The 26,829-nt window shown below is 46.1% G+C and overlaps 1 protein-coding gene across 1 annotated transcript in view; it reads left to right on the forward strand.

Moving 5' to 3' along the window:
* The window catches only part of SYN3 (synapsin III), a 409,774-nt gene that overhangs the window by 349,875 nt on the left and 33,070 nt on the right, over window positions 1-26,829 (forward strand). The window contains exon 7 of the mRNA XM_019728421.3: window positions 26,478-26,620. Within this exon, the coding sequence (XP_019583980.2) occupies window positions 26,478-26,620 (143 nt within the window). The remainder of the gene's footprint in view (window positions 1-26,477; window positions 26,621-26,829) is intronic.

Below are 26,829 nucleotides of genomic sequence, written 5' to 3' on the forward strand. Positions count from 1 at the left end.
TCCCAGCCTCAGTGGGGCCCCAATGGGTCATCAAGGCAAAGCTTTTACATCTCCCTAATCAGCTGCCTTTTCCATCCCCATTGCAGTGTTTCTAGAACTGCACTGTTCTCTTCAAGCTCCACACCACTCCCTGAAAAAAGAGGACACACACCCTGTCCCAGAATTCACTGGTGCCAGCAAACATCATCTTGTCTCTTTCTGCGCTCACACGTACACTTTCTTCTTACACCTTTGCCGTGCCTCACACCCTCTTCCGGCCTCGGTGGTGCCTTTTCTCTTATTCAGAGTTCATTTTCCCTCTGAGCTCTGGCTCTCCTTTCCACCCATCACCTCTGGGACTTGGCTACCTGTCCGTTCCTTCTCACCCTAGTTCTCAAAGCTCCTTCCCAACTGGCACCATGTCAACGCCAACATGAAGCCTGTTCAAGTCTCCGTCAGATTTTAAAAGAATAAATCCATCTTCACCAAGCCTGGTGCCTCCTTCCCCTATTTTTTCAGCCAAGTGTCTTGAAAGAAGGGCTTGTACCTGTTGTCTCCACTCCCTCTCCAGCTCCCTAAATCAGCTCCCCCAACTCCCCAAAACTTGATCTGGCAAAGACCATCTAGGCCCTGTGGATGGACAAACCCGATCAAGTCTCCAGCCCCTCCGATGGCTCCTTGGCCATTTGTCACTGTGGACCTGTCTCCGGAAACGCAGTTCTATCTTGTCTTCTGGAACAGCGCTCTCACCTGTCTTTCCTCCTTTCTCTCCAATCAGACTTTCTCTCCTCCTTTGCATGCTCCTCTTCTGCCCTTCTGTCCATGTGCCCTGGGGTTCCGTCCTCGCCACTCTCTGCTTCTCACTGCACATAGATTCCTCAGGCCTGTACTGTCCAGTTGGGTGGCCACTAGTCATGAGTGCCTGCTGAGCACTTGGCGTGTGGCTCAGTGCAGATGGGCTGTGCGTGTAAAATACACATCTACTTTCAAAGACTTCGGGTACCAAAAAACGAGAACATACCGTGTCTCATTCCTAACTTTTATAAAGATTACACATGGAAATGACTTTAAAAATAATCTGTGGGGTTAAACAAAATATGTTCTTAAAATGCATTTCACCTGCTTCTTTTCTCCTTTTTTTAATGTGGCTACTAGAAAAAGTAGAATTACACACGTGGCTCTAGGGACAGCACGGCCCTTGACAATCGCATCCATTCCCGTGGTGTCACCTGTATCACAGTGACATCCAAAGCGATTCAGCATACTGATAAGGAGTGTGGTCCAAGAGCTCAGCTGGTTGGCTTTGAATTATAGCTCTGCCCTTTGCTAGCTGAGTACCGTGGACAAGTTGCTTAGAATGATGCTATTCTGATGGAGAGGCAGCCCTGCACAGTAGTTACAGCTGGGAGCTCTGAAACCAGACTGATGGACAGGCATCCTTCTTCTTTGCTCACTAGCTGTGCAACCTTGAAGTGACTCAGCCCCTCCCTGGGCCTCGTTTTCCCCATCGGCCACATGGCAGGGGTCCCGGGGTAAAGGTCTTCCAGCCGTGGCTGCCATGTGGTCAGCACTCGGCCACGAGTTCTGTTGTTTGGTTCCCCTTCAGCCCCTCATATCCACCGCAAGCACGTCCTACGTTTTCCTGCCTTTTTCTTCCCTCTGCATCACTTCTGGTCTAAGTTGCAGCCAGTCACTGCCTCCATGATCCCCAGCCTCCTGGCTGGCCCCTCCCATCCATCTTCCACATTGGCTGCTGAAGCGCAGGTCCTAAATCCCAGAACTGGCTGCATCACTCCTCTGCTTAAACCCAGCAGGGCTCAGTAAAGCCTGCAAGACTCGCCGGGATCCACCATCTCCTCCCGGGTCCTCTCTCAGCACAGGCCTTCTCCCACCCAGTGCTCTGGCCACACCCAACCCCTCTCCAATCCCCAAACGTCAATGTTTGAAGCCAAGAGTTTAGAGAAGGAAAATTACTTGCCCAAGGTCACCCAGTGAGATCCCTTCCCTGCCGGAAGTGGGGTCTGGGCCTCCTGGTTCTCAGTGTTCTTTTTCTCATTTTTGGTTGGTCATGTGTCTTTGCCATGAAAGCCCAGGTTGATGCCCCCCAGCCCCCACCCCCAGACAGCAGGAAGGAGGGACCTTGGGCAACTTGCCTACAGACATGTCCCGAAGCAATGAAATGTCCAAGCTGAGGTTGAAATAATAAGCAAGGCTGAGGGAGCATCTGCTTTGTTTGCTTGGTTTAGTGTGTTTTCATTACAAACAATCTGGAATCTGATCCCGCCTGGGAGGCTCCAAGGCTTCCTTTATTCTCCTGTTGGGCAGAAAAGAGAGTAGGGTGGAGCTGCTTAGCTAAGAAGTGCTGACAGGGAGGCAAAGCAGGTCAAGTCCAAGGTTGGGGCACTCCCCATGAAAGCCCAGACAGAAGGGGGTGTTAGGCAGGGACCCGGGGAAGACGAGATGGCTTTCTGTCAGGGCCTGTCACTCAGGGGGGTGCGATCATTTCACGGTGAGTAATGCCCTTCCAAGCCAACCTGGACGACTGTGAAGGGGAGACTTAGTAAGGATTGCTTTGGGCAAGGAAAAAGTAAACCTTAATGAGCTCTGTGAGGAGCCTGCTGGCTTCTCTTCACCGCACAAAGCCAGGGGGTCATGCAAAAAAGGTGGGAAAGGGCAGGAGGGAGGTGCCAGTTGGGCCAGGGGACGTTTCAGCAATTTTTGTAAAACTAGTAGTAATGGCGTTCTTTGCTATTCATTGTGCAACGTCTCTTCTGAGGAACCACTGAATAAATGCCTTTTAGAATTAAGTGTTAGGGGACAAAAATGTTGTTTCTTCGACAGAACTGGGCCACTTCCCTTTGTCAGATAAGAGAATCACTGGACCTCGGATTGGAAGCAGCATGAAAGGTCATCTACCCGCCCGCCTTATGCTGGACTTTGCTCCTACCACATGCTTTTCCAACCAGTCAGCCATGTTGCAGGCTCTTGCTGGGGTTTAGTAACAGTAAAGAATTGGCAAAATCCAACGCATCACCTTAGTAGAAATAAAAATATTCAAGAATATGGCTTAGATATGCAGGCCAGTGGGCTTCTCGGTACTAAACCCCAGAATGAGACAGACATACCCAACAAGCACAGGCAGCTTTGGGTTGCCTCAGGTTCCCCCACATTGGGGCCTGACCTGAAAATTTACAGTCTGGAAAGCAGAACAGATGACATGCTGTTTGTGGGAAAGACAGCTACCAAAGAGAGAGGAGAATGGGCTAGGCTACTACTCTTGCCCCATTTCTCCTCCAAACCCTCCAATCCAAATATGTCACTCCCTCTGAGGAGGAGTGAGTGATGAGGGGCAGAGAGGCCAGGGGTGTTGCTCCCTCCACATGGAAGAAAACAGCTGGAGTTTGAAAATAAAGGGCTTCCCCTCATAGCTTTCTCCCAACCTGAAGGCACTCTGCTGCCAACGAAAAGGACTCAGAGTCCCCAAGTGCCTTCAGAGTGAAAACTTCTGTCTCAGACAAGAGCCTCAGCGAGAATGCCTTCCTGCAGCCACCCATGGGCCAGCAAAGCAGGGTTGGGTAGCCAGTAGCCAGTAAATGCATGGACCCAGTATCAGGATTATTGTGGCTGCAAGTAACGGAAAATTCCACCTCAAATTGGCTTAGACACTCCGAAGCCTTTGGGGCTTAGCATCTCGGTGAAGTCCCCAAGGTCCCAGGCTCATTCCGTCTCTGCTGGCTGGCCTCAGGCTCAGCTTCATTCTTGGGCAGCTTCCTCTGTTCTATGCCGGCTGCCAGCGGCATTCTGGGTAATATGCTGTGTGCTTCCCAGTTCACGTCCATTGTGGAAGATGAAGTTCTTGTCCATCTGACTGGGCCAGTTTGTGTATGTGCCCATCCCGGGCCTTTGAGAGAGGAGTGTTGTGTTCTAAACGGCGTAGGATTATCACAGTCCCCCTCTCGTGCTGGGAGGGACATCGGTTCCCCTGATGCCCATGGCTCGGTGGAGGTGGGTAGACACCTAAACAAAATCAGGGTTCTGTTAGGATGGAGGAAGGGGGAATGGATGGTGCATCGGATTCTGAGGTGCATACACTTACTGCAGGATGTTTACTGCGGACTGCACTTGGGGGCACTACCTTGGGAAGTGAGGGAAACAGGATTAGGCAGGGGGAGAAGGTGAACCATGCTGCAGTTACCCTGGGGGCCTCACATGCTCCTGCAGGGAGCGCTAGAGCTGAGATGGCCCTTCACCATTGTCCCATGTCATGGCAAGGGGCCAGGCCATTGAACTCCTGCACCAATCCATCCCTGGATGTGGGCTGTTCTAGGAATGTGCTGTAAACTTGGGCAAGGCACCTTCCCTTAGCAGAAGGCAGTGCCTGGAGAGGAACTCGGCTATGAGCCCTCAGCAGCCACGACACCAGATAGTGGAGGAAAGAATGTCTCTGTCCTTCAGGGCATGTCCAGGTGGCCCACCACAGCATCCACTGCAGAAGACAGCAGTCATCTTAGAAGATCTGTGTTGGCCTGGCTTGGTCTCTGACGGAGTCCAGGCATGACACGACTGTCCTTCCCAGGATGCTCTGCTCTGAGCATCCCTGGCTTCCCGCCTCAGCAACCACATGAGGGCACTGAACGTGACAGCGCTTTGTGAACCGCACACGCACAAGAAATTCTGTCCCAGGCTCTAAGCTTCCGGAACACTTTTGCTACCATTCTTATCCTATTTGATGCCAATTAGGTGGTTTTGGTCTGACCATTTCCTCAACTGTATTTACCCCTGTGCCTAACATGGCATGGAGGAGGCACAAGAGGGGCATAAGAGAAAGTGTGAATCTGTGTTTGGTGAAATCAAGCAAGAAGACAGAAAGGGAGGAGAGAGGGAGCAAGAAAGGGAACGAAGGGCCTAGACTCACCTTCAGGATGAGAAGAGGGCCGATGAGCAATTGTGTGGCCCCTGAATGACCACCCAGACTTGTTCTCCTGGACAGAAAAAGTCCATTGTTCTGGGAATCCTAAGCCCCACTTGGCTTTCCAAACAAATGGAGTCCTGGAGAGAGCTCAGCCTCGCCTGGTTTCCCTGCCTCCCTGGAAAGGCTGCACCTTTCTCAGTCCCCTTCGCTGGTTCCCTCTATTCTCCCCAACCTCTAAACTCTGCCACCACAGGCTCAATCATCTAACCCCTCGTCTGTCTCATCTCCCTCCCTAGGCTATTTCAGTCCGTTTCATGGCTTTCTGTACCATCTATAATTTAAATCCCTGAGCAAGCCCTCCCTTCTGAACTTGTATGACCAAATGTCCACGAGGACCCCTGCTAGTGGACACAGCTGAGCACTTGGTTTTTCCCCCACACCTGCTCTCGCCGTAGCCTTCCCATTTGGTGAGGGGGCAAAGTGGGAGAGGCGATCCATCCTTCCAATTGCTTCAACCAAAACCCTTGAAGTCATTTTCACTCTTGCATGTCTCTCACACCTCACATCCTCCCCATCAGCACCTCTTTTCAGCTCTACCTACAAAATATTTCTAAAATCTACCGCCCTTATTCATGCCTCTAGTATCTCTCCCCTGTGATTAAATTAACCGTCCAACGGTCTCCCTGCTTTTTAGCTCTTCTTGCTTTCGTCTTCTCACAGCAAAGTGACCCGTTTAAACCATAAGTCAGATCCTGTTCATTCCCCTGCCCCAAACCCTCCCTGGTTTCTCACACTGGCGTTGGGGCCCTACGTGACTTGTAGGTCCTCTGCTCTGACCTGAACCCACCACTCTGACCTTGGTCCACTCCACTGCATCCCCACTGGCCCCCTCACTACTCGTCAAGTTCACCCTGAAATCTCAGGTCGACCTCAGGCCTTCGCACTTGCTCTTCTCTGCCTGGGGTAGACCTGTGACTCGTCCCTTCACTTCTTTCAGGTCTCTGCTCAATGCCATCTTATTAGGGAAAACGCCAAGCAACTCGGTATGAAACAACACCCCCACCCTAGACCCCAGTAAGCCGTACCCCCCGCCTGATTTATTTTCCCCATGACACTCATCTCCACCTCATATTTCGCATACTTACCTGTTTACTAACTTCTCACCCAATTCTATCATTGTGTCTTTGGTGCTTACAACCGTGCCTGGCTCACAGTAGGAGCTCAGTAAATATTTATCGAATACATGGCTGGGCTTTGGCGTGAGAAAGACCTTGGTTATAATCTCAGCACTTCCATATGCCAGCTCGGAGGCCTGCAGCCAATCACGCAACCTTGCTGTGCCACAGTTTTTTCCTGTGTGAAATGGGGAAATAATAGTACTTACTCCATAGGATTGTTACGAAGACTAAGTGATTTCATATAGCGCTGTTAGAATTGCACCTGGCACATAAAAAGCACTCTTTAACTGTAGCTGTCATTGTCCATCTTGTTGTTATTACAATCATCATGTTATTTATGCACAGGGTGAGTCACATGGTCCCAGCCCAGTGCCCCACCCTAGCTCTCCAGCCTGTCTCTCCAGCCAGAGGTGGAGTGGGTGACTCAGGTGGTGGCTGCCTGCCCTGTGAGTCAGCCCCGAGCCTCAGCCATGCCGGGGTCCCCTGGCACAGGCTGCCTTGGCGAAGGGGCTCTTGGAGTGAGTCATCAGGGCCATGATTGCAGCTGGGGAATACCTTGACTGTGGAGTTTCGCTGGTAGAGCTTCCCCTCCCCAGGTCCTTCCAGGAAGAGACTGGGCACCTGCCCCATTGTGCTCTCAGGAATTGCACTTTGCCAGCAAAGTCAAGTCCATCTGTCAGTAGAGCTTGCAAACGAACCAGATGAGGATAAATCGGGGAAGGAAGACGATAGGAAAGAGAAAAAGATGGGAAAAGGAAAGTTCCTTGATCCTTTGCTTTGAAAGCAGGGCCGTGAACAGATCGTGGGGTCCTGAGCGCACCAGGCCTGGACTTGAGTCCCCATCCCTCCACTTACCAGCTGGGTGCCCTTGGGCACGTCCTTCACTTCCCTTCTCTGAGCCTCTGCTGTGAAATGGGAAGGATAACATCTCCCTCTCAAGGTTCCTGGGAGGATTTACTGAGTGGATATATGCTGTCTTCAAGTCCCAAATCCTGCACGAAGCCTTCTCAGGTCTGCCCTATGGGTCTCTGAGTTTCAGTAACTTTGGTCAAAGGAGCGGAGGTGTCCCCTCCCTCCCCATTGTCCTCCTACCTCTCCATTTCCCTGCCTCCCCAGGAGAGGGAAAGGACCAATCTAATGTATCCTTTCTTCCTTCACTCATGCAGCTGCTCTTTATTGAGCACCTACTGCATACTGAGTGCTGTGCTGGGCACCTGGTACAGAAATCGTGGGCTAGTGGGAGAGGCAGACAGCGTACAAGCGAGCAAAGAAATACACAATTACAAACCTTCCTCAGTACGAGACAGAAGAGGAACAGGTTGTTGAAAGAGACAAACAGGGTGGCGCTGTCAGAGAAAACCTCGGCAGCGGTGACATTTAAGCAAAGACATGAAGAATGAGCTGCCATGTGAGGACCAATGGGGAAGAACCTTCCAGAGAGTGGGAAAAGCATATGCAAAAGCCCAAAGTCGGGAAAGAGCTAGCGTTGTTTAGGAAGTGCCAGGCAACCAGGATGTGGAGTGTCCCAGGCCAGGGCAGAGCGGCGTGAGAAAAGGGGCAGGGTGACCTCGGGGTTCAACTCCTGAATTTCCCAACTCTCAAGGAGCATAGCCTCGCACTGTCTACTTCCCCTGTCTGAAAACAGACACCTCGTAAATTGTGTCCAGTTTTATAGTTGTTTACAGAGACAGGGCTTGTGTGGGTACATCATGGCCAGAAGCACTGACGGTTGTTTTTGAAGATTAAATGAGATCATATATGGAAATTGTGTAGTATACACTTCCCGGCACAGAGTTAGTGCTCATTAAAAACTAGGTGAGCTATCTTGAAAGAATGAGTGTGAAAATTTCAGATACGTGACCCCATAACAACACCCATGGAGAATTGTTATTTTGCGATTTGAAAGGGAAGAGAAACTTTGGGCTTAAATTCATCCTCCTCTCCACAACCTCGTGACGAAACAAGTTGAGGTAGAATCCATCACTTCATCTGGGACCCGTTCCCTGCCGCACGCAGCCCACGGTGGAGCGGGTCCCTCTGCTACACACCCGTGGCCTCCCACACAAGGCTCTCGCATAACATTGGGACCCTCTCCTGAATTGTCTGGTGTCTCTCTCCCATGGACCGTGAACTCCTCAATGACAGGGACGGTGCCTTAATTATCTGTCTAATACAAAATTTGCACACCATTTTATTTCACTTCAGATCTGTTTAAGGACGGTTCAAAATAATGAGCTTACGCTCACGAACCCACCTTTGCACTGAGAAGACAATCCTGATGAATCAATCACCTTCAAAAGTGCAATATCCTTTCATTAAAGTATGGACTGGTTACACCAACTGGTTTTTGGATACTCTGCCCCCACAAGTTCCTCACACCCACGTTCTCCAGGAGGATCAGTCAGGCTTTCTCTCAGGAATATTGCCCAATGACTTCTGTTATGTATTGCTAGGGGAGAATGTCAAAAGTAATAACATTAGGCTCCTGGTTCCCACGCTCTGCACCCAGCCACACTGGGGCTGCACAGTATTAATTTTCAAGGGAAACAGCAATTCTCGACATCTGTCGGACACCATGAAAATCACTAACCAAGGTAGCTCACAGTTTCAACCTTAGATCACAACATGTTCCTTTCAGTGGTGTCACATCTTTGCAAAGCTGGGTTCTTGGTGGTGGCTATGCTACAAAAGAAGTACCATCCGAAAATCAGAGTGGAACAGGAAATGCGGGTGATGACATCCGATGTGAGTCTGGGGTCTGGGAATATGTGTAGTGCCCAACAAGTGCACGCACCCCATTCGTAAGTGATGGTCATGATTTCAAATGAAATAAAAATATTATGTGTAGTTTTTTTCAAACAACGACCAAGTTGTTGGGACAGAAAGACTTATGAAGCCGGTTAGCTCTAACTACTTAGTAAACGAAAGTGCATAGTATTTCTTTGGACCTAGGAATGTTGTGAAATAATTCATGGCATGGGAGCCTTGAACCCAGAAAGTTTGGGAACTTCTACATTAGGATATTTGCAATACCCATTGACTTCCCTCAGGCTTTTGATGCTGAGCTCAGGAAATGATTCTGAACTAAAGAGCCTGGAGAGTTTAGGAGCTGCAAGACTAGTAAAAAATTTACTGGGAGGGAAGACAGAGATGGAGCTTGTCCCTCTTCACCCCATCTAGCTAGTTTCTCAATGAGCAGATATCACTTTGTAATGAGCTGGATGCACATTTTCCTGTTATAAAAACAGAAAAACAAGCATCCATTTCTGTGCCAAGGTTATGGTTTTATTATCTTGGACTAGGAGTGGCTCAAGTATCCATCCAGCTGGCCTGACAGAGAATTTTTGCCAGAAAGAGAGACCACAGAGCAAGTGTTCTAAAGCTACGCTTACTTGTTTTCGTAGATGTCCTCCCAACTGTTAGTTCGTTCGTAAATAACCTAGTTCAATAAATTGCCTCATGTAGTTATCTTCCTGTGAAAAAAACAACTTTGTCTGGGCCATCTCACCAGAAAGGAGCACGCTCCAAACTGGGCCTTCTGTGGGAACTTGACGGAGATGGATTTGGCCGGGGTTAGCCGCCGGTCACTCTTGCCTGAAATGCTTCCTAGGCTATTGGAAGGGGGCATTGGACTTCATTGAGTTGTTCATGTGTCTCTTGTATTGGGATTAATTCCAAACCATTTTCTGGGAAGGATCTGGGCCCCTTTTCCTGTGTTCGCCTCTAAGGGGAGATAGGATTGCCCCTCTTCGAGGATGAATCCATGGTAACCATCAGCATCCATAAGATGCTAAGGCTCAGTTTTCTGTTAATGTTTGTGAGTCTCTTTTCAACACGCAGCATCAGCCCCAGGGCCATTGCACCTCTTTTTCTCTCTGCCTAGACTGTCTTCTCTCAGCTAGTACCCTGGTTGGCCCCTTCATTCATTCTCTCAGCAAATATTTATTGAGTAGAGACTGTGTGCCAGCCACTATGCTGGTGTTAAGGGGATAAGAGGGAATGATAATAATCATAGTTACTATTTATCGAATGTTTGTGATGAGCCAAGCGTTGTTCTAAACCATTTACATGTAGTATCTCATTTAATGTTCAACAGCAAATCCAGTGTTTAACAATAATCCAGCAAGTTATCTACATTTGATGTGGAGTAGCTACTTTACATCAAAAAGTTACCCACATGTTGCTGATAAGGAAAGTGAGACACAGAGAGTCTAAGTAACTTCCCCAAAGTCACACAACTAATAAGTAATGGAGCTGGGATTTGAGCTTGCATTCCGAAACACTCTTATATTGTCTCTCTAACAAGACACAGGACGTCCTGCATTGGAATGATTGGCTTATATTTTACTAGAGGAGAAGGGACAATACACACATTAGCAGATAAGTAATTTCAGATCGTCAAAATGGTAAGAAAATAAGTAATAATAATAAACCAGGGAATTCACTAGAGACTTACCTGAGTGGGCAGGGAAGAGTAGCTACTTTCCATCAGATAGTCGGAAGAGCCTCCACTAAGGGGTCATCTGGGTTGAGACCTGAAGCAACCAGCCATGGGAAGGTATTCAGGAAAACTGTTCCAAGCAGAAGGCATAGTAAGTACCAAGGCACTGAGGCAGGGCCAGGTATGGCTGAGTGTAAAAGAGAGATGCCCAGCAACGCGATATTACAGAGTTGTGCTTTTCAACTTGGGCTGCACACAACTTCCTGGAGAGCTTCCAAAAATACTGCTGCCTTGGCCCATGCCCAGAGATTGTGAGGAAATCCATCTGAGGCTTGGCTTGAGCAAGAGGAATGTTAAAAGGAGATTGTTGCAGTGGTCCAATGAGGAATGATCGTGGCTTGGACCAAAGTGGTGGCAGTGGAGGTGGCAGCCTCTCTCCTTAGCTGCTGCTCCCTCCACATGGGATTTTTTTTAATTTTTTTTTAATTAAATTTATTGGGGTGACAATTGTTAGTAAAATTACATAGATTTCAGGTGTACAATTCTGTATTACATCATCTATAAATCCCATTGTGTGTTCATCACCCAGAGTCAGTTCTCCTTCCATCACCATATATTCGATCTCCCTTACCCTCATCTCCCACCCCCCACCCCCCGCCCCCCTTACCCTCTGGCAACCACTAAACTATTGTCTGTGTCTATGAGTTTCTGTTTCTCATTTGTTTGTCTTGTTCTTTTGTTGTTTTTGGTTTATATACCACATATCAGTGAAATCACATGGTTCTCTGCTTTTTCTGTCTGACTTGTTTTGCTCAGCATTACTCTCTCAAGATCCATCCATGTTGTCACAAATGTTCCTATATCATCTTTTCTTACAGCCGAATAGTATTCCATTGTGTATATATACCACAACTTCTTTATCCATTCATCTATCGAAGGACATTTTGGTTGTTTCCATGTCTTGGCCACTGTAAACAAAGCTGCAATGAACATTGGAGCACACGTGTCTTTATCTCTAAATGTTTTCAGATTTTTTGGGTAGATACCCAGAAGAGGGATTGCTGGGTCATATGGCAATTCTATTCGTAATTCTTTGAGAAACCTCCACACTGCCTTCCATAACGGCTGTACCAGTCTGCATTCCCACCAACAGTGTATGAGGGTTCCTTTTTCTCCACAGCCTCTCCAACATTTGTTGCTATTTGTCTTGTTGATGATAGCCATTCTGACTGGGGTGAGGTGATATCTCATTGTGGTTTTGATTTGCATTTCTCTGATGATTAGTGATGTTGAGCATATTTTCATATGTCTATTTGCCATTTGTATGTCCTCTTTGGAGAAATGTCTCTTCAAGTCCTCTGCCCATTTTTCAATTGGGTTGTTTGTTTTTTTGTTGTTGAGTTGCATGAGTTCCTTGTATATTCTGGATACTAGCCCCTTATCGGAGGCACTGTTTGCAAAAATCTTCTCCCATTCAGTTGGTGGCCTCTTTATTTTGTCAATGGTTTCTTTTGCTGTGCAGAAGCTTTTAAGTTTCATATAGTCCCATTTGTTTATTTTAGCTTTTACTTCCATTGCCTTTGGAGTCAAGTTCATAAAATGCTCTTTGAACCCAAGGTCCATAAGTTTAGTACCTATGTTTTCTTCTATGCAGTTTATTGTGTCAGGTCTTATGCTTAAGTCTTTGATCCATTTTGAATTAACTTTGGTACATGGTGACAAATAGCAGTCCAGTTTCATTCTTTTGCACGTGGCTATCCAATTCTCCCAGCACCATTTATTGAAGAGGCTGTCTTTGCTCCATTGTATGTTTTTAGCTTCTTTGTCAAAAATTATCTGTCCATATTTATGTGGTTTTATTTCTGGGTTCTCAATTCTATTCCATTGGTCTATGTGTCTGTTTTTCTGCCAATACCATGCTGTTTTGATTATTGTAGCCCTGTAGTACAAGCCAAAGTCAGGAAGTGTGATACCTCCATTATTGTTCTTTTTCCTTAAGATTGCTTTGGCTATTCGGGGTCTTTTGTGGTTCCAAACAAATCTGATGATTTTTTGTTCTATTTCTTTAAAATATGCCATTGGGATTTTGATGGGGATTGCATTGAATCTGTATATTGCTTTGGGTAATATGGCCATTTTAACTATGTTGATTCTTCCAATCCATGAGCACGGAATGTCTTTCCATTTCTTTGTGTCTTCTTCAATTTCTTTCAAAAATGTCTTATAGTTTTCAGCATATAGGTCTTTCACATCCTTGGTTAAGTTTATTCCTAGGTATTTTATTCTTTTTGCTGCAATTGCAAAAGGAATTGTTTTTTGTATTTCTTTTTCTGAGATTTCATTGTTAGTATATAGGAAGGCAATGGACTTTTGTGCGTTGATTTTGTAGCCGGCAACTTTACTGTATTCGTTGATTGTTTCTAATAGCTTTTTGGTGGAGTCTTTAGGGTTTTCTATATATAGCATCATGTCATCTGCAAAGAGTGATAATTTAACTTCTTCATTCCCAATTTGTATGCCTTTTATTTCTTTCTCTTGCCTGATTGCTCTGGCAAGGACTTCCAACACTATGTTGAAAAGCAGAGGTGATAGGGGACATCCCTGTCGTGTTCCTGAACGTAGAGCAAAGGGCTTCAGTTTTTCTCCATTAATTATGAGATTAGCAGAGGGTTTGTCATATATGGCCTTTATTATGTTAAGGTATTTTCCTTCTATACCCATTTTATTAAGTGTTTTAATCATAAATGGATGTTGTATCTTGTCAAATGCTTTTTCTGCATCAATTGATATAATCATATGATTTTTGTCCTTTATTTTGTTTATGTGATGTATCACATTGATGGATTTGCGTATGTTGAACCATCCTTGTGCCCCGGGGATGAACCCCACTTGGTCGTGATGAATAATCTTTTTAATGCATTGTTGTATTCGATTTGCTAGAATTTTATTTAGGATTTTTGCATCGGCATTCATTAGAGATATTGGTCTGTAGTTTTCTTTTTTTGTGTGATCCTTACCAGGTTTTGGTATCAGGGTAATGTTGGCCTCATAGAATGAGTTAGGGAGTACTGTCTCTTCTTCAATTTTTTGGAAGAGTTTGTGCAGAATTGGTATTAGATCCTCTTTGAAGGTTTGGTAGAATTCACTAGTGAAGCCATCTGGTCCCGGACTTTTGCTTTTGGGAAGGTTTTGGATGACTGATTCAATTTCGTTACTGGTGATCGGTCTGTTTAGATTTTCCAGTTCTTCATGGTTCAGCCTTGGAAGGCTATATGTTTCTAAGAACTTGTCCATTTCTTCTAGGTTGTTGAATTTGGTGGCATATAGTCCTTCATAGTATTCTTGGATGATCCTTTGTATTTCTGTGGTGTCCGTGATAACTTCCCCTTTTACGTTTCTGATTTTGTTAATCAGTGTCTTCTCTCTTTTTATCTTAGTAAGTCTAGCCAAGGGTTTGTCAATTTTGTTAATCTTTTCAAAGAACCAGCTCTTTGTCATATTAATTTTTTCTATTGTCTTTTTGTTCTCTATTTCATTTAGTTCTGCTCTAATTTTTGTTATTTCCTTTCTTCTGCTGACCTTGGGTTTTACTTGTTCTTCTTTTTCTAGTTCTTTAAGGTGTAACATGAGGTTATTTATTTGGGAGTTTTCTTGTTTCTTGAGATAGGCCTGTAGTGAGATAAATTTCCCTCTTAAAACTGCTTTCGCTGCATCCCAAAAATTTTGGTAGGATGTATTTTCATTGTCATTTGTTTCTATGTATCTTTTGATCTCTCCTCTAATTTCTTCTTTGACCCAGTCCTTCTTTAAAAGTATGTTATTTAATCTCCATGTATTTGTGTGTTTTTCCCGCTTTCTTTTTACAGTTGATATCCAATTTCAAAGCCTTGTGATCAGAGAATATGCTTGGTATGATTTCAATCTTCTTAAATTTGTTGAGACTGATTTTATGTCCCAATATATGGTCTATCCTTGAGAATGTTCCATGTACACTAGAAAAGAATGTATAGTCTGATGTTTTAGGATGAAGTGCTCTATAAATGTCAATTATGTCCATTTCATCTAATGTGTCATTTAGGGCTACTATTTCGTTATTTATTTTCTGTTTGGATGATCTATCCATAGCTGTCAATGATGTATTTAAGTCCCCTAGTATAATTGTGTTTTGGTCAATTTCTCCCTTTAGTTCTGTTAGTAGTTGCTTGGTGTATTTCGGTGCTCCCTGATTGGGGGCATAAATATTGATGACTGTTATGTCTTCTTGTTGTACAGTCCCCTTCACCATTATGAAATGTCCATCTTTGTCTCTTGTTATCTTTTTCACCTTGAAGTCTGTTTCATCTGATATCATTATGGCTACACCTGATTTTCTCTGGGTACCATTTGCTTGGAGTGTCAATTTCCACCCTTTCACTTTGAGTCTATGCTTGTCCTTGTAGCTGAGATGTGTCTCTTGGAGACAGCATATGGTTGGGTTTAGTTTTTTGATCCAATCTGCTACTCTGTGCCTTTTTATTGGTGAGTTCAGTCCATTTACATTTAGGGTGATTATTGATATGTGAGGATTTCCTGTCATTCTATCCTTAGTTTTCTGGTAAGGTTGTGTCTCCATTATTTCTTTGCCTTTTTGTTGTTGTCTATTATTTCTGTGTGGTGGTATTCTATGATGTTTCCCTCTGTTTCTTTTTTTATTTCAGTATATATTTCAATTCTGGATTTATTTTGAGTGGTTACCCTTAAGTTTATGTAAAAGAAAGTTTGATATTTAGAGTATTCCATTTTCTTCAGCACGCTTACTTTCTCCATTCCCATATTCCGGTTCAGGCCTTTACTCTCCCCCTTTTTGAGTTGTGGTTGCCACAAATTGTCCCTGTTGATGGTGGTCGAATAGCCTCCTTTAGTATTTCTTGTAGTGCAGGTCGTGTATTAGAAAATTCCCTCAGCTTCTGTATGTCTGGAAAGGTCTTTATTCCTCCTTCATATCTAAAGGATATCTTTGCTGGATATATTATTCTTGGCTCATGGTTTCTCTCTTTCAATAGTTTGAATATTTGGTTCCACTCCCTCCTGGCTTGTAGAGTTTCTGCTGAAAAATCTGATGATAATCTAATGGGCTTTCCTTTGTAAGTTACCGTCTTCTTTTCCCTGGCTGCCTTGAGGATTCTTTCTTTGTCGTTGATTTTAGACAGCTTCAATACAATGTGCCTTGGAGAAGGTCTGTTGGGATTGAGGTAACTAGGTGTTCTGTTTACTTCTTGGATTCGAGGGTCCAGTTCTGTCCACAAATTTGGGAAGTTCTCATCGACAATTTGTTTGAATATATTCTCTGTTCCCTTCTCTCTTTCTTCTCCTTCTGGTATGCCCATTATTCTTATATTGCTCTTTCTGATGGAGTCAGAAAGTTCTTGTAGAGTTCTTTCATTTCTTTTAAGTCTCAAGTCTCTTTCTTCTTCAATTTGTGTCATTTCCAGGTTTCTATCTTCGATGTCACTGATTCTTTGCTCCATCTGGTCAACTCTACTACCTAAGCTGGTTATTTCATTCTTAATTTCTTCTATTGAGTTCTTAATCTCCAGAAATTCTATTTGGTTCTTTTTTAAGATTTTAATCTCTTTCGTAAAATGCTCATGCTGTTCTTTGATTGAGTTTCTGAGTTCCTTTAACTGCCTATCTGTGTTTTCTTGTATCTCGTTGAGTTTTTTCAGAACTGCAATCTTGAATTCTCTGTCATTTAAGTCACATATTTCTGTATCTTTAAGTGCCTTCTCTGGAGATTTTTCACTTTCTTTCTGAGCTATCTTGTTGCCTTGGTTATTCATGGTGATTACTGGTTTACTATTTCTCTTCCTAGACATCTACAGGAGTGACTTCTGCAACAGGTTGATAGAAAGCGGTCTTTCTTTTGTTTGCCAGTACTTGTTGGTAGAATGTTTTATTATTTCTCCAACTGCAACTTATTTTTCTTCTCCCACACAGTAATGCTATGTTTTCTCTGCACCATTCCAACTTCTCACGCAAAGGGGGGATTCCCTGGGAGACGGGCTTCTCCTCTGTTAATAGTTCGTCTAGGTCACAGGGCGCAGTGTCCCGGTGGGTATGCGGAGAGCTTTTGATGTTCGAAAGCTCTTCCAGCTGCTGATTCAGAGCCCGTATATTTCAGCAGTTCTGTTTACTCCTGCAGGGATCCGCCCAGATAGGTGGGGTCAGGGGCGGGGTGAGTTGTGAGAGGTGGCCCAGAGCAATGGCGGCGACCACCACCACAGCCGGTCCTGCTTCCACAGGTCTCTCCCCTTTGCTGGAACTAGTTGGGCTGTGAATTTGTGTTTGCGGTCCACAGATCTCAAAACAGCAAATTTTCTGTTGTTTTGATCTGACACTGCTACTGTTTCGCTTCTAGCACCGGGCAGGTGGGGGCGGGGCGAGCTCTGGGAGGGGTGGGAGGGGGCGTCTAGTCTCAGTGCCTAAGGCTCCGTTCTCTGCTCAGCAGTGCGGGCTTAAACCACCGTTTTCAGCCTTCTTCCCTCAGTCTTTTCTCCGAGGTCTCTGCCGTGAGCGTTGGGTTCAGCCGTGTTATATGCTGTCCCCTCAGCCCTGTGGGGCCCTGGCGGAGCCCTAGCAGTCCGAGTTCTTCCCTCTCCCGCAGCTGTGGTAGCTCCGGGAAGCAGCGAGCTCGGCGCACTGAGCGAGGTCTGCGTCCTGCGTCCGCGCGGCTCCGTCTCCGCGCGCTTCTCCCTTTCCTCCTCCTCCCTCCACTCGCGCGAATCTCCCACCCGTAGGTGATTTCAGTCGGTAGTGGGCCTCTTCATGTTGCCTGTCTGCTGTGCAGGGAGTCCTTTGTGGAGTTTTTGTTGTTCGATTCTTTGTAAATTCCGGGGGAGCTTTACAGAGGCTCACCTCACGCCGCCATTTTTCCGGAAGTCTCCACATGGGATTTTAAATGGCTCCAGGCGGGTCTCTCTCCCTCACATCCCACCTGTGGTCCACAGGAAGCAATCACATTCTTAGCCTGGATACCCCAAAGGCTAGGCTGCTCGGCTACAGGGAGCCTGGCAGGGATTTAGCACCAGTGCACCAGCCCCGCCTCGCAGACCAAACACCTGTCAGTCTCACTAAGTGTCCCACTGAAGCTCTTATCAGACGTATCAAGGAGGAGTAGGTGGCTGCAACTTTTTCCAAAGAAATCCTCATCTCAAAGTCTTTAATCTCCAGCAACCCAACCTTGATATATCAACGTGAGTGAGGCCACCCGTCCTTGGCCACTCTGGTCTCTGTCACAACTCACTTTGGGACGCGGCATCTTTGTCTGTTTGCTTCAGCTCTAACTGAGACCATGTATTCGTCAAGGTTGTCCAGAAAAACAGAAGCAATGTAAAGTGTACATACAGAGAGAAAGAGACCTGTTTTAAGGAACTGGCTCCCACGATTATGGGGGCTGGCAAGGCCAAAACCTGCAGAGTAGGCTAGCAGGCTGAAGATGAAGGAAGGAGCGAATGCTGCAGTTCAAGTGCAATGTCTCTCTGCTGCAGAATTCCCTCTTGTTCAGGAGAGGTCAGCCTCTTGTTCTATTCAATCCTTCAACTGACTGGATGAGGCCCACTTTGGTTCTGGAGGGCCACCTGCTTTACTCAAAGCCCACCAATTGAAATGGAAATCTCATCCAAATGCCCTCCCCAGAGACATCCAGAATAATGTTTGACAAAATATCTGAGCATCGTGGCTAAGCCAAGTCGACACATAAAATTAAATATCACAGACAGGACACCCATCTTACATCCTCTTACATTATTATATTCATAGAATATTTCTAGAAGAATGCAAAATAATCTTATCATCAAGGAGGTTAAGATTTAAAGGAAGAGACACACTTATTTTTTTCCCACGCTTCCTTTTTGTATCGTTGACTATTTTTTGGCCTTGTTGTATACCGGGGGTGCCAACAAAATGTAGACAAGTGGACACTTTGGTCCACGTTGCTCAAGCAGGAGTTCGCTGTAATCAGAAGTGTCTGGACGCTGATGGTAACCACTTTGAGCACCTTCTGTAATTGCAGAAGTCAAACGTGACTTGTATTCATCTTTTGTTATCGGTATATATTGAGTATTACAATTGTAATACAGTTTTCCTTTCTTAAAATGTGTCTACATTTTTTTGGCACCCTCTGTGTATTGTTTTTTTATTTTCAAATAAAGAAACAACTATAAAAATGGATTAAAGTGATCATTGGATTGCATTTTATTGGCCACCTACAAACTACTTTCTTGAAATCATGCTTTAAGATGATGAGTACATGGCCCTACATTAAGGGATATTACAAGGAATATCCAATCATCAGAGAGCACTGATGACATTTGTTACACATCACAGTGTCCTCCCTGGGAAGAGCCCCAAACATCATACTCATGTTCATTCCAAGAACGGTTGTCATTCTCTTAGGTACCTTGTTGCTTTTCCTCTGAGGAAGGCTGAATCATGTTACTGCCCAAAGTTTCCTTTCCCAGACACATAAAAGGGCTCACACCCCTAGACAAACATTACTGTGTTCACTTTTAATCTCTAAACACAATTTTATGTCCTGAGCTTTATTTGTCTTTCCCCTTTGGTCCTGCTTTTTTTCAAACCTTTAATTATGGTAAAATTTTTCAAACATACACAAAAGAAGAGAAAATGGTAAACTGTATCCCTATGTACGAAGCGCCCCACTGCAACCATTATTCAGTTATAGTCAATTTTGTTTTATATACCCCTCCACACTTCCTCTCAAATACCACCAGATACGATACTTTTTCATTTTTTAAGGTAAAATCTAATTTTTGTATTATAAGATTTGCCCTTCTAGAGTGTACAATTCGGTGGTTTTTTAGTATATTCACAAGGTAGAACCATCACCACTCTGTAATTCCAAGACGTTATCATCACCCCACATCCATTAGCAGTCACTTTATTCCCCCTCTTCCCTCAGCTCCGGGCAATCGCTCATCTACTTTCTTTGTCTATTGATCACGGGATTATTTTACAGCAGATCCCAAATAACACATCATTTCATCTGTAAATATTTCAGTAAATATTTCTAAAACATAACCAAATGCCCTTATTACACCTAAAAAGTGAGTCGTAATTCTTTAATATCATGTAATACATCGTCTGTGTTCAATAGCCTCCTCTTAATTGATTTGTTCTCATGGTAGACAAACAAGGCCTTCATGTTTCATAGTTGATATGATGTAAGTCTCTTTTGATCTGTAACAATTCCCTTCCCTCCGGCTTGTTTTTGTTTTGTTTTGTTTTTCTTGTCATGTGTTTGTTGGAAGAAAAACAAATGTCATCTTCCTGTAGAATTTCCTCCGTTCTGAATTTGGCTGATGAGAGCTTCATGGTGTTTCTCTACCACCTGCATTTCTTATACACTGTTAGCTGAATGTGGAGAATTGATATAATCCAGATTCTGGGTTTTGGCAAAAATACTTTATCTTTGATAGTGGGGGCTTCTTGTGTATCTGTAATGCTGCTCATGCCTGACCATCTCTCTTCTGAGATTTAAGATCTGTGTGCTCAGATGTTGTTTGCTTGATCCACATGTTACAAGTTCCCCATCGGCCACTCCTGGAGGCCTTGGCGTTGATCACTATTGTCTAGATCCGTTCTGGCGTTAGAATGATTGTTGCAGAAAGATGATGTTCTAATTCTCTTACACCTTCTGCATGTATTAGCTGGAATTCACCGAAAAAAGAAGGACTTTTCCTCATTGATTAGGATAATTATACAAGAGCTAGATTTGTAGCTGGGTGCATAATTTTGTAAATAACTGCATTTAAAAAGTGTTTGTTGATAGTTCAGTGTCAACAAAGAGTCTCAGTGATTATCCAACTAAAGAGAACCAACTTTTATTGAGCCTGTACTAGGTGTCAGACGCTGTGCTAGGGAGGTGCTTTGATACTCGTTATAATTGCATTTAAAAATCACAATCGTGTTGCGAGGCAGTTGTTATTATCGCATTTAACAGATATGGAAACTAACACTAAGAGAAGTAACTTAGATAAGGTCAAACAGCTGGAGTTAGGTACAAGAAGGGTGCACCAAAATCATGAATGGCGTAGAGCTGAGAGGGATAGCTCACAAATTATGCGACAGAATCAATATTGGAAGATGAAAGGATATATGAAAACATGAGAGCTTTGCATTTACCCTGTATTAAAGCCTGTTCTGGGATTAAAACCACTGAAGTCCAAGCTGGGAGAGATGTGGGTTATCAGGATCTCGTGTTTAAAACTGACCTAGAGACATGAGCTTAGAACATGCCCCATATGGGTCCTAGAAAGGCTAACACTGTGTTATGTTGCTTTAATAGGAGCAACATAATTAATAGGCTCAAAACTCCATTGGGATAAAAATCATAACTCTCTTGTTCCCCGTTGTATCCCCAGCCTCCAGTATCATATCTGGAAAAAACACTCAGTAATTATTTGGATATAATGGGCACTCAATCCATATCGGTAATACTTAAATATATTTATTCAATCACTAAACAAATGTATTGAGCGCCTAGTATTCCCCGAGTGCTGTTACAGGTACTTGAAATACAGCAGTGCGCTTGCAGAACTTACATTCTAGTGGAATGGCAGGGAAGAAAGACAGCAAATAAGTAAATTGTGGTATCAAGGGTGGCGGAAGAGCTATGGAGAAAAATTAAGCAGGGTAAGGTGGATGAGGAGTGCTAGCTGGAGTGACATCACATAGGGTGGTCAGAGAAGACAGCTCTGAGAAGGTGGTGCTGGAGCAGGCAGACCAGAATAAAGTGAGACTGTGAACCATGTCAGCAGGGGACGGCAAGTGCAAAGGCCCTGAGGCAGGATTACGCCGGATGTGTTCCAAACAGAGCGAGATGATAGTCTCATCCAATCTCAGCTGGTGAAACTGCACCTGGAGTCCGGTGTGTGGTTCTGAGCACCACGTAGTTTCAGATACTGTCAGATGAGAGCATCTCTAGGTGGAACCAGCTCATGGTAGGTTGGGTTACAGAAGAGAGTGAGAGGCATACCTGGGTGGTCCTCTTCAAGTGGATGAAGAACAGACACAAGGCAAAGGGCTGAGACTTACCCCCCCGGGATCAGGAATTGGGACTATTCATTCACTCTTAGTGTAATATACAATACAACATTCCTAAAACGGAATGAGTCACCTTGCCCAGTAGTGAGCTCCCTGTCATTGAAGGGGTTCAGTCAAATAGCGGCCCCTCTGCTGAGGTGACTTTCCCATCCCAGGCTGGAGTGTGGACTAGGAGACCTCTGAGGTGAATCCCGTTGAGATTCGGAATTGTATCCTGACTCCTCTCTCCAGCGTCTCTCCCTCGCTGCTTCTCCTCTCCCTCCTCGCTTACCCTCAGGATGGAGCACACGTGCTCACACGCGTGCATGCACACACACTGGAGGTAAAGTCGTCCAAAACGCAGGAGAGGAGAAATAGGAGAAACTGAACACGGGGTTGAGTGACGGGAAGGAGGTAGGAGAGACTGAGGTAGGGGAGGGAGGAAGAAGCAGAAAGCAGAAGGAAGAGAAAGGCAACGCTGAGAAGGAGTCAAGGAAAGCGTATGGAGAGAAGAGAGGAGGTGAAAGGGAGCGACTGGAGAAGGAAGAGGAAAGGAAGATGTGGCCAAGGGACAATGAAGAAGGAAGGAAAGAGGCAAAGAGGAGATGGAGGCCGTTCAAAGAGGAAAGGGATGGGAGAAGGTAGTGGAGTGTGGGACAGGAGAAGGATGGGGGGAGGAGAGATGAGAGGGAGAGAAGGCAAGGAAGGCAGAGAAAGGGGGGAAGGAGGAGAGGAGAGACAGGGAAGGGAGAGGAGGGGAGGGAGGCGGGGATGTGGTGAGTCTTCCAGGTCAGGGAGTTCACAGCGACCCCCTCACAGGTCCCCAGAGCAGCAAATGGGCAGCCTTGACTCACAGCTCATTTAGGGCTTGCTGTCTTCAGCTTGTCTCTGTGAACTCTTGGAGGGGGTTCCAGCTCGTAAATAAAGCAGAGTGCCAAGATTCCCTCCCTAGGCCAGCAGCCATATGGCTGCTTGTCCCCAACACCCAGCCCTCACCCCACCTGCCCTTTATGACTGAGGACCAGCCCAGGGTCCCATCCAGCACCCACCCACCTGACTCCAGGACACCTGCCCCTTCTCCAGCATCCCTGCCTCCATCAGGTTCTCAAGGGCTCGTGATATAAGTAAACTTGGGCAGCGTGGAATCCTCTCTGAGCACTTTCAGAAAAATTCGTCGTATAAGAGATAGGTTTCCCTGAGATATATTTTCTTTGCCTTTTTTGAAGCATGGATCTTTATCCCGTCTTCTTAAATGCAATCCAGCAAATACATTTGGGGCATCTGCAATGTGCCAGGAAACAGTGTTACTGCTAGAAAGGAGACACACTCTCTGTCCTCAAGAAGCTCACAGTCTAATGAGAGACAGAAATAGGTGGAGCCAGAGATGGAGCTGGCTTTTATGGTGCCCCGACATACAATCTGGAAGCCGTCTATGAGGAAAAAAAACATAATATCTCTAGGAATATTGGGCCAGAGCCTCTCCTGGGGTTTTGGAAGAACCCACGTAGGAGAATCCTGAGTTACATCCTCAGAACGAACAGGACGAGCACCCCCACCCCAAACCACCCAGGTGACGATAAGAGACAGGTTCACAAAGGGAAGTTGGGCTGACCGCTAACTCATTAACGAATTCAACCCCGACGTTTACACTTTCTCTCTTTGTTCTCTTTTTCTATCTTGTGAATAAATGAATGCAGGAATGATGCATTCAACAAATACCTACGTAGGGCTCCTATAATAATCGGGACAAAGTTCAGCTGCTGTAACAAAGACCTAAGGTGGCTTAACCAAGCGAGGATTTTCTCTCCCACCTAATGGCCTGGGCAAAAGCAGCCCAAGGCTGCTGTGGAATCTCCTTGGTTTCAAGGATCCAGGTTTCTTCCATCCTGTTGATTATCTGTTCCTGGGGTGATGCTCTTCAGCCACAAGGTCGAAGAGGGTCACATTTGAGCCAGCAGGAAGAGGAAAGGAGGAAGTGGAAAGGACCCTCCACCCTTCCCTTGAATGGCAGACCTGGTAGTTCAGACCCCACTGTTACTCACATCTCATTGGACGTGAATAATGTGGTCCACGGCCACACACACATGCCAGGGAGGGACATGGGTGGTTCTGTGCCCCAGATCAGGGTGTTTCATGGTTCGAGGAGAAGAGAAGAGATGTCGTGAACAGCTGGAAGTGTGAGACAGCCTGCCTTGTGCACTGTGCTGTGTAGGGAACCACGATGCAGAAGGAGTTCTGGTCCTTTCCAGAGCCAGCAGTGAGAAAACTGAATCAGACCAGCCGTCACTGTGAGCGCTCACCTCCATTCTTCCTTTCTGGGATCTCTGACTTTCTCTACCAGAACCCAAATGTTGGCAGAGCATGAAACACTGTGATTATCGAAGGGGAAGTTAGAGGAAATGAAGACGATATAGACTGTAAAGAAGTTGCCAGAAAAAGGAAAAAAGAATAGTGGTGTGGAAACCAAGTTTCGAAAAGTTCACCAATTCAGATGCCCAGAGCAGGATGAGAGTCAAAGAACTCTACTGGATTCACCAAGGAGGAGGTCAAAGGTGACCTTTGCCAAGTCAATTTCAGTGAAGTGGTGGGGAGTGAAATCTGAAGAGAGTAGATTTAGGAGTGAGTGGGAAATGAGGCTGTAGCAACAGAGAAAACAGTGAGTCACTGAGGCATTGGAAAGAAGAAATTATTTGAGGAGCATGAAGGATCCATGACTATGTTGATTCAAAGGGTAAAGAATTAATAGAGAACACGAGACTAAAAATACCCAGCAAAAATATAGTTTGGCTGCTTTACCAGAAAACAAAGTCACAGTGGCCTAAACAAGGTTAAGGTTTACTTGTGTCTCGTGTCAGGATCTGAGCATACATAGTCAGGGGCCAATCGGGGACTCCATGGCGTTGGGAATCCACGTTCCTTCCACCTTACTACTCAGCCATCATCAATGTGTGTCTTCCGTCCTGTGGTCCGAGATGGCTGCTTCAGCTCCCACCATCACGTCCACATCCCAGCCAGGTAGAAGAAGGGAAAGAGAAAGGAAGATTCCCTTTATCTTAAGGGCACCCCCCAGAGGTTGCTCACATCACATCTGCTCACATTTCCATTGACCGGACTTGGAGACTTGGCTACATCTACCTGGAAGGGAGACAGGGACAAAGTAATCTTTACCTGAGAGACCAGATGCCCAGATAAAGTTAGGGGACCAATTACTGAAGGAGGAGGGGACAATGAGTAGTCAGCCCTGAAAGAACTAGAACAAAGGGTAGGTTCAGCCGTGAGTGGGAGGAGGCATGCTGGGAGGAAGAAGTGGGAAAGCTGCTGGGCTTGGAAAAGAGCGGAAAATAGGGAACTCTTGCCAGGTCACCCTTATTTTCTCTGCAAAATGGGACTCAGAGTTATTGCTGAGAGGCGGACTACTGAGAGAGGTTTGCTAAGTCTCTCTCCCCGTCTTGTTTACGATCCACCAGGATGGAACAGCAGCCATGCACTTGTAGATGCCCTGAAATGGTTCAAAGAACAGCCATGCTTTTGGAGTCATGAATTTCATTGCCAGCTCTGTGCTTAGCTGCTATATGGCCTTGGACAAGGCAAGACGTATTACTCTGTTAAATGGCCGTAATAATGCCCACCCTGCCTGCCTCACGGTCCTGTTTTTGGTCCCACAGGAGAGCTGTGGAGATGTTTTGTAAATACTGAAAGTGGGGCACTCGTGGGCGGGCATCACCATGGAGGGACGGAGTTGCCAGGACAATGGTGAGCCTCGAGAGGAGGCAGGAAAAGGCTAGAAGGAAAGGTTGTAGGGACCGGAGCGCCTCCCACACTGGCTGCCAGGACCCACCTGCCCTCTCCAGGGGATCTGGGCTCTGCTCACCTCTGGCCCAGCATCAGAACCCCTCTGCTGTCCAGGTGAGGGTGACTGGGGAGGGAGTCAGCCTCTGTTATATCTTGAGATCACTATCACGGAACCTTGGCTTTGTCCCGTGCACTTGGCCTTGGAATCTCTCCTGGGACCTCTCCCTGACCCCAGGGCACCACCCTGTGTTCCTGGCCTCAACCCAGTAAACAGTGTGAATTTCTCCACCAGGCCTTTGGCCTAGCAGAGCTAGCCTCATCCAGTGTGTGCACACTCACACACTCACACACACACACACACACACACTGCCTGCATACACAAGTGTCACATGTGACAGACACATCACACATCACACATACACAAACACACCATATACATCACAAACTGCACATACCACACACGTCTCGCACAAACTTCACACACACACACCCCACATGCACACGCCCTCCACATACACACCACACACACATACACACTCCTTTTAACTGGCCTCCCTCTAGCCCAGATCACACCCCTCCATTCAGACCTCTGTACAACTGCTTAAGTGATTTTTCAAAAACACAGATTTAAGCTCCTCTCCTTCTCCCAGGGGCTTTCCAGAGCGTTCGGGCTAGAATTCCAGCCCCTTGCCAAGCTCTTGAGGCTCTGTGGTCGCTGGTGACCCCCTTCAGCTGTCCCCACCTCGGTCCCATTGGCCACTCTGAACCCACCCGGCGTGGCTCCTCCTGCCTGCGCTTTGCCCTTCTCTCCACAGAGCGTCTCCGCTGCCTAGTCCACCTGAAAACCGCACTCTTTCTCCCAAACCCTGTTCAGAGCTCACCCCTTCTACAAAGATTCCCTTCACTGCCCAGGTAGCAGCTCCCTTCCTCTTCAGCAGGTACGCAGTGGGATGCCTTGTTTCCTATGTCCGTACCCCTGCTAGGCAGGGGACCTTCTCAGAGTCACTGCGTGTGGAGCACAGGGTCCTGCCATCAGGTAGCTGCTCGGTGAACGCTGGGCAGGTGGCACTCACCTTCTCATCCACCCGCACAGATCAAAGTAGAAAACCAGCTTGATTACCAGGACATCACCAGCATGGTAGCTATGGCCAAAACCTACGCCACCACTGAGGCCTTCATCGACTCCAAGTACGACATCCGCATCCAGAAAATTGGATCCAACTACAAGGCTTACATGTGAGTCCCTGGGTGGGGGCAGGGGACTGGGAGGCGGGGAGGGAGGCGAGCATGGGAAGAAGAGAGATTAGAGACGCCTGTCCGGCCCTGTGTCTCCCATCCCAGGCAGAGACCCCCTTCAGCACATCACTACGCTCCCTTTCCATCTCCTTTACTGACCTTCTTCTCTGGTCTGTACGCCTGAGCGCTGACGTTTCACCACAGCTTAC

This window comes from Rhinolophus sinicus, chromosome 1 (assembly GCF_057876585.1).
Source record: "Rhinolophus sinicus isolate RSI-liver-muscle chromosome 1, RSI-T2T, whole genome shotgun sequence".
NCBI classification, from domain to species: domain Eukaryota; kingdom Metazoa; phylum Chordata; class Mammalia; order Chiroptera; family Rhinolophidae; genus Rhinolophus; species Rhinolophus sinicus.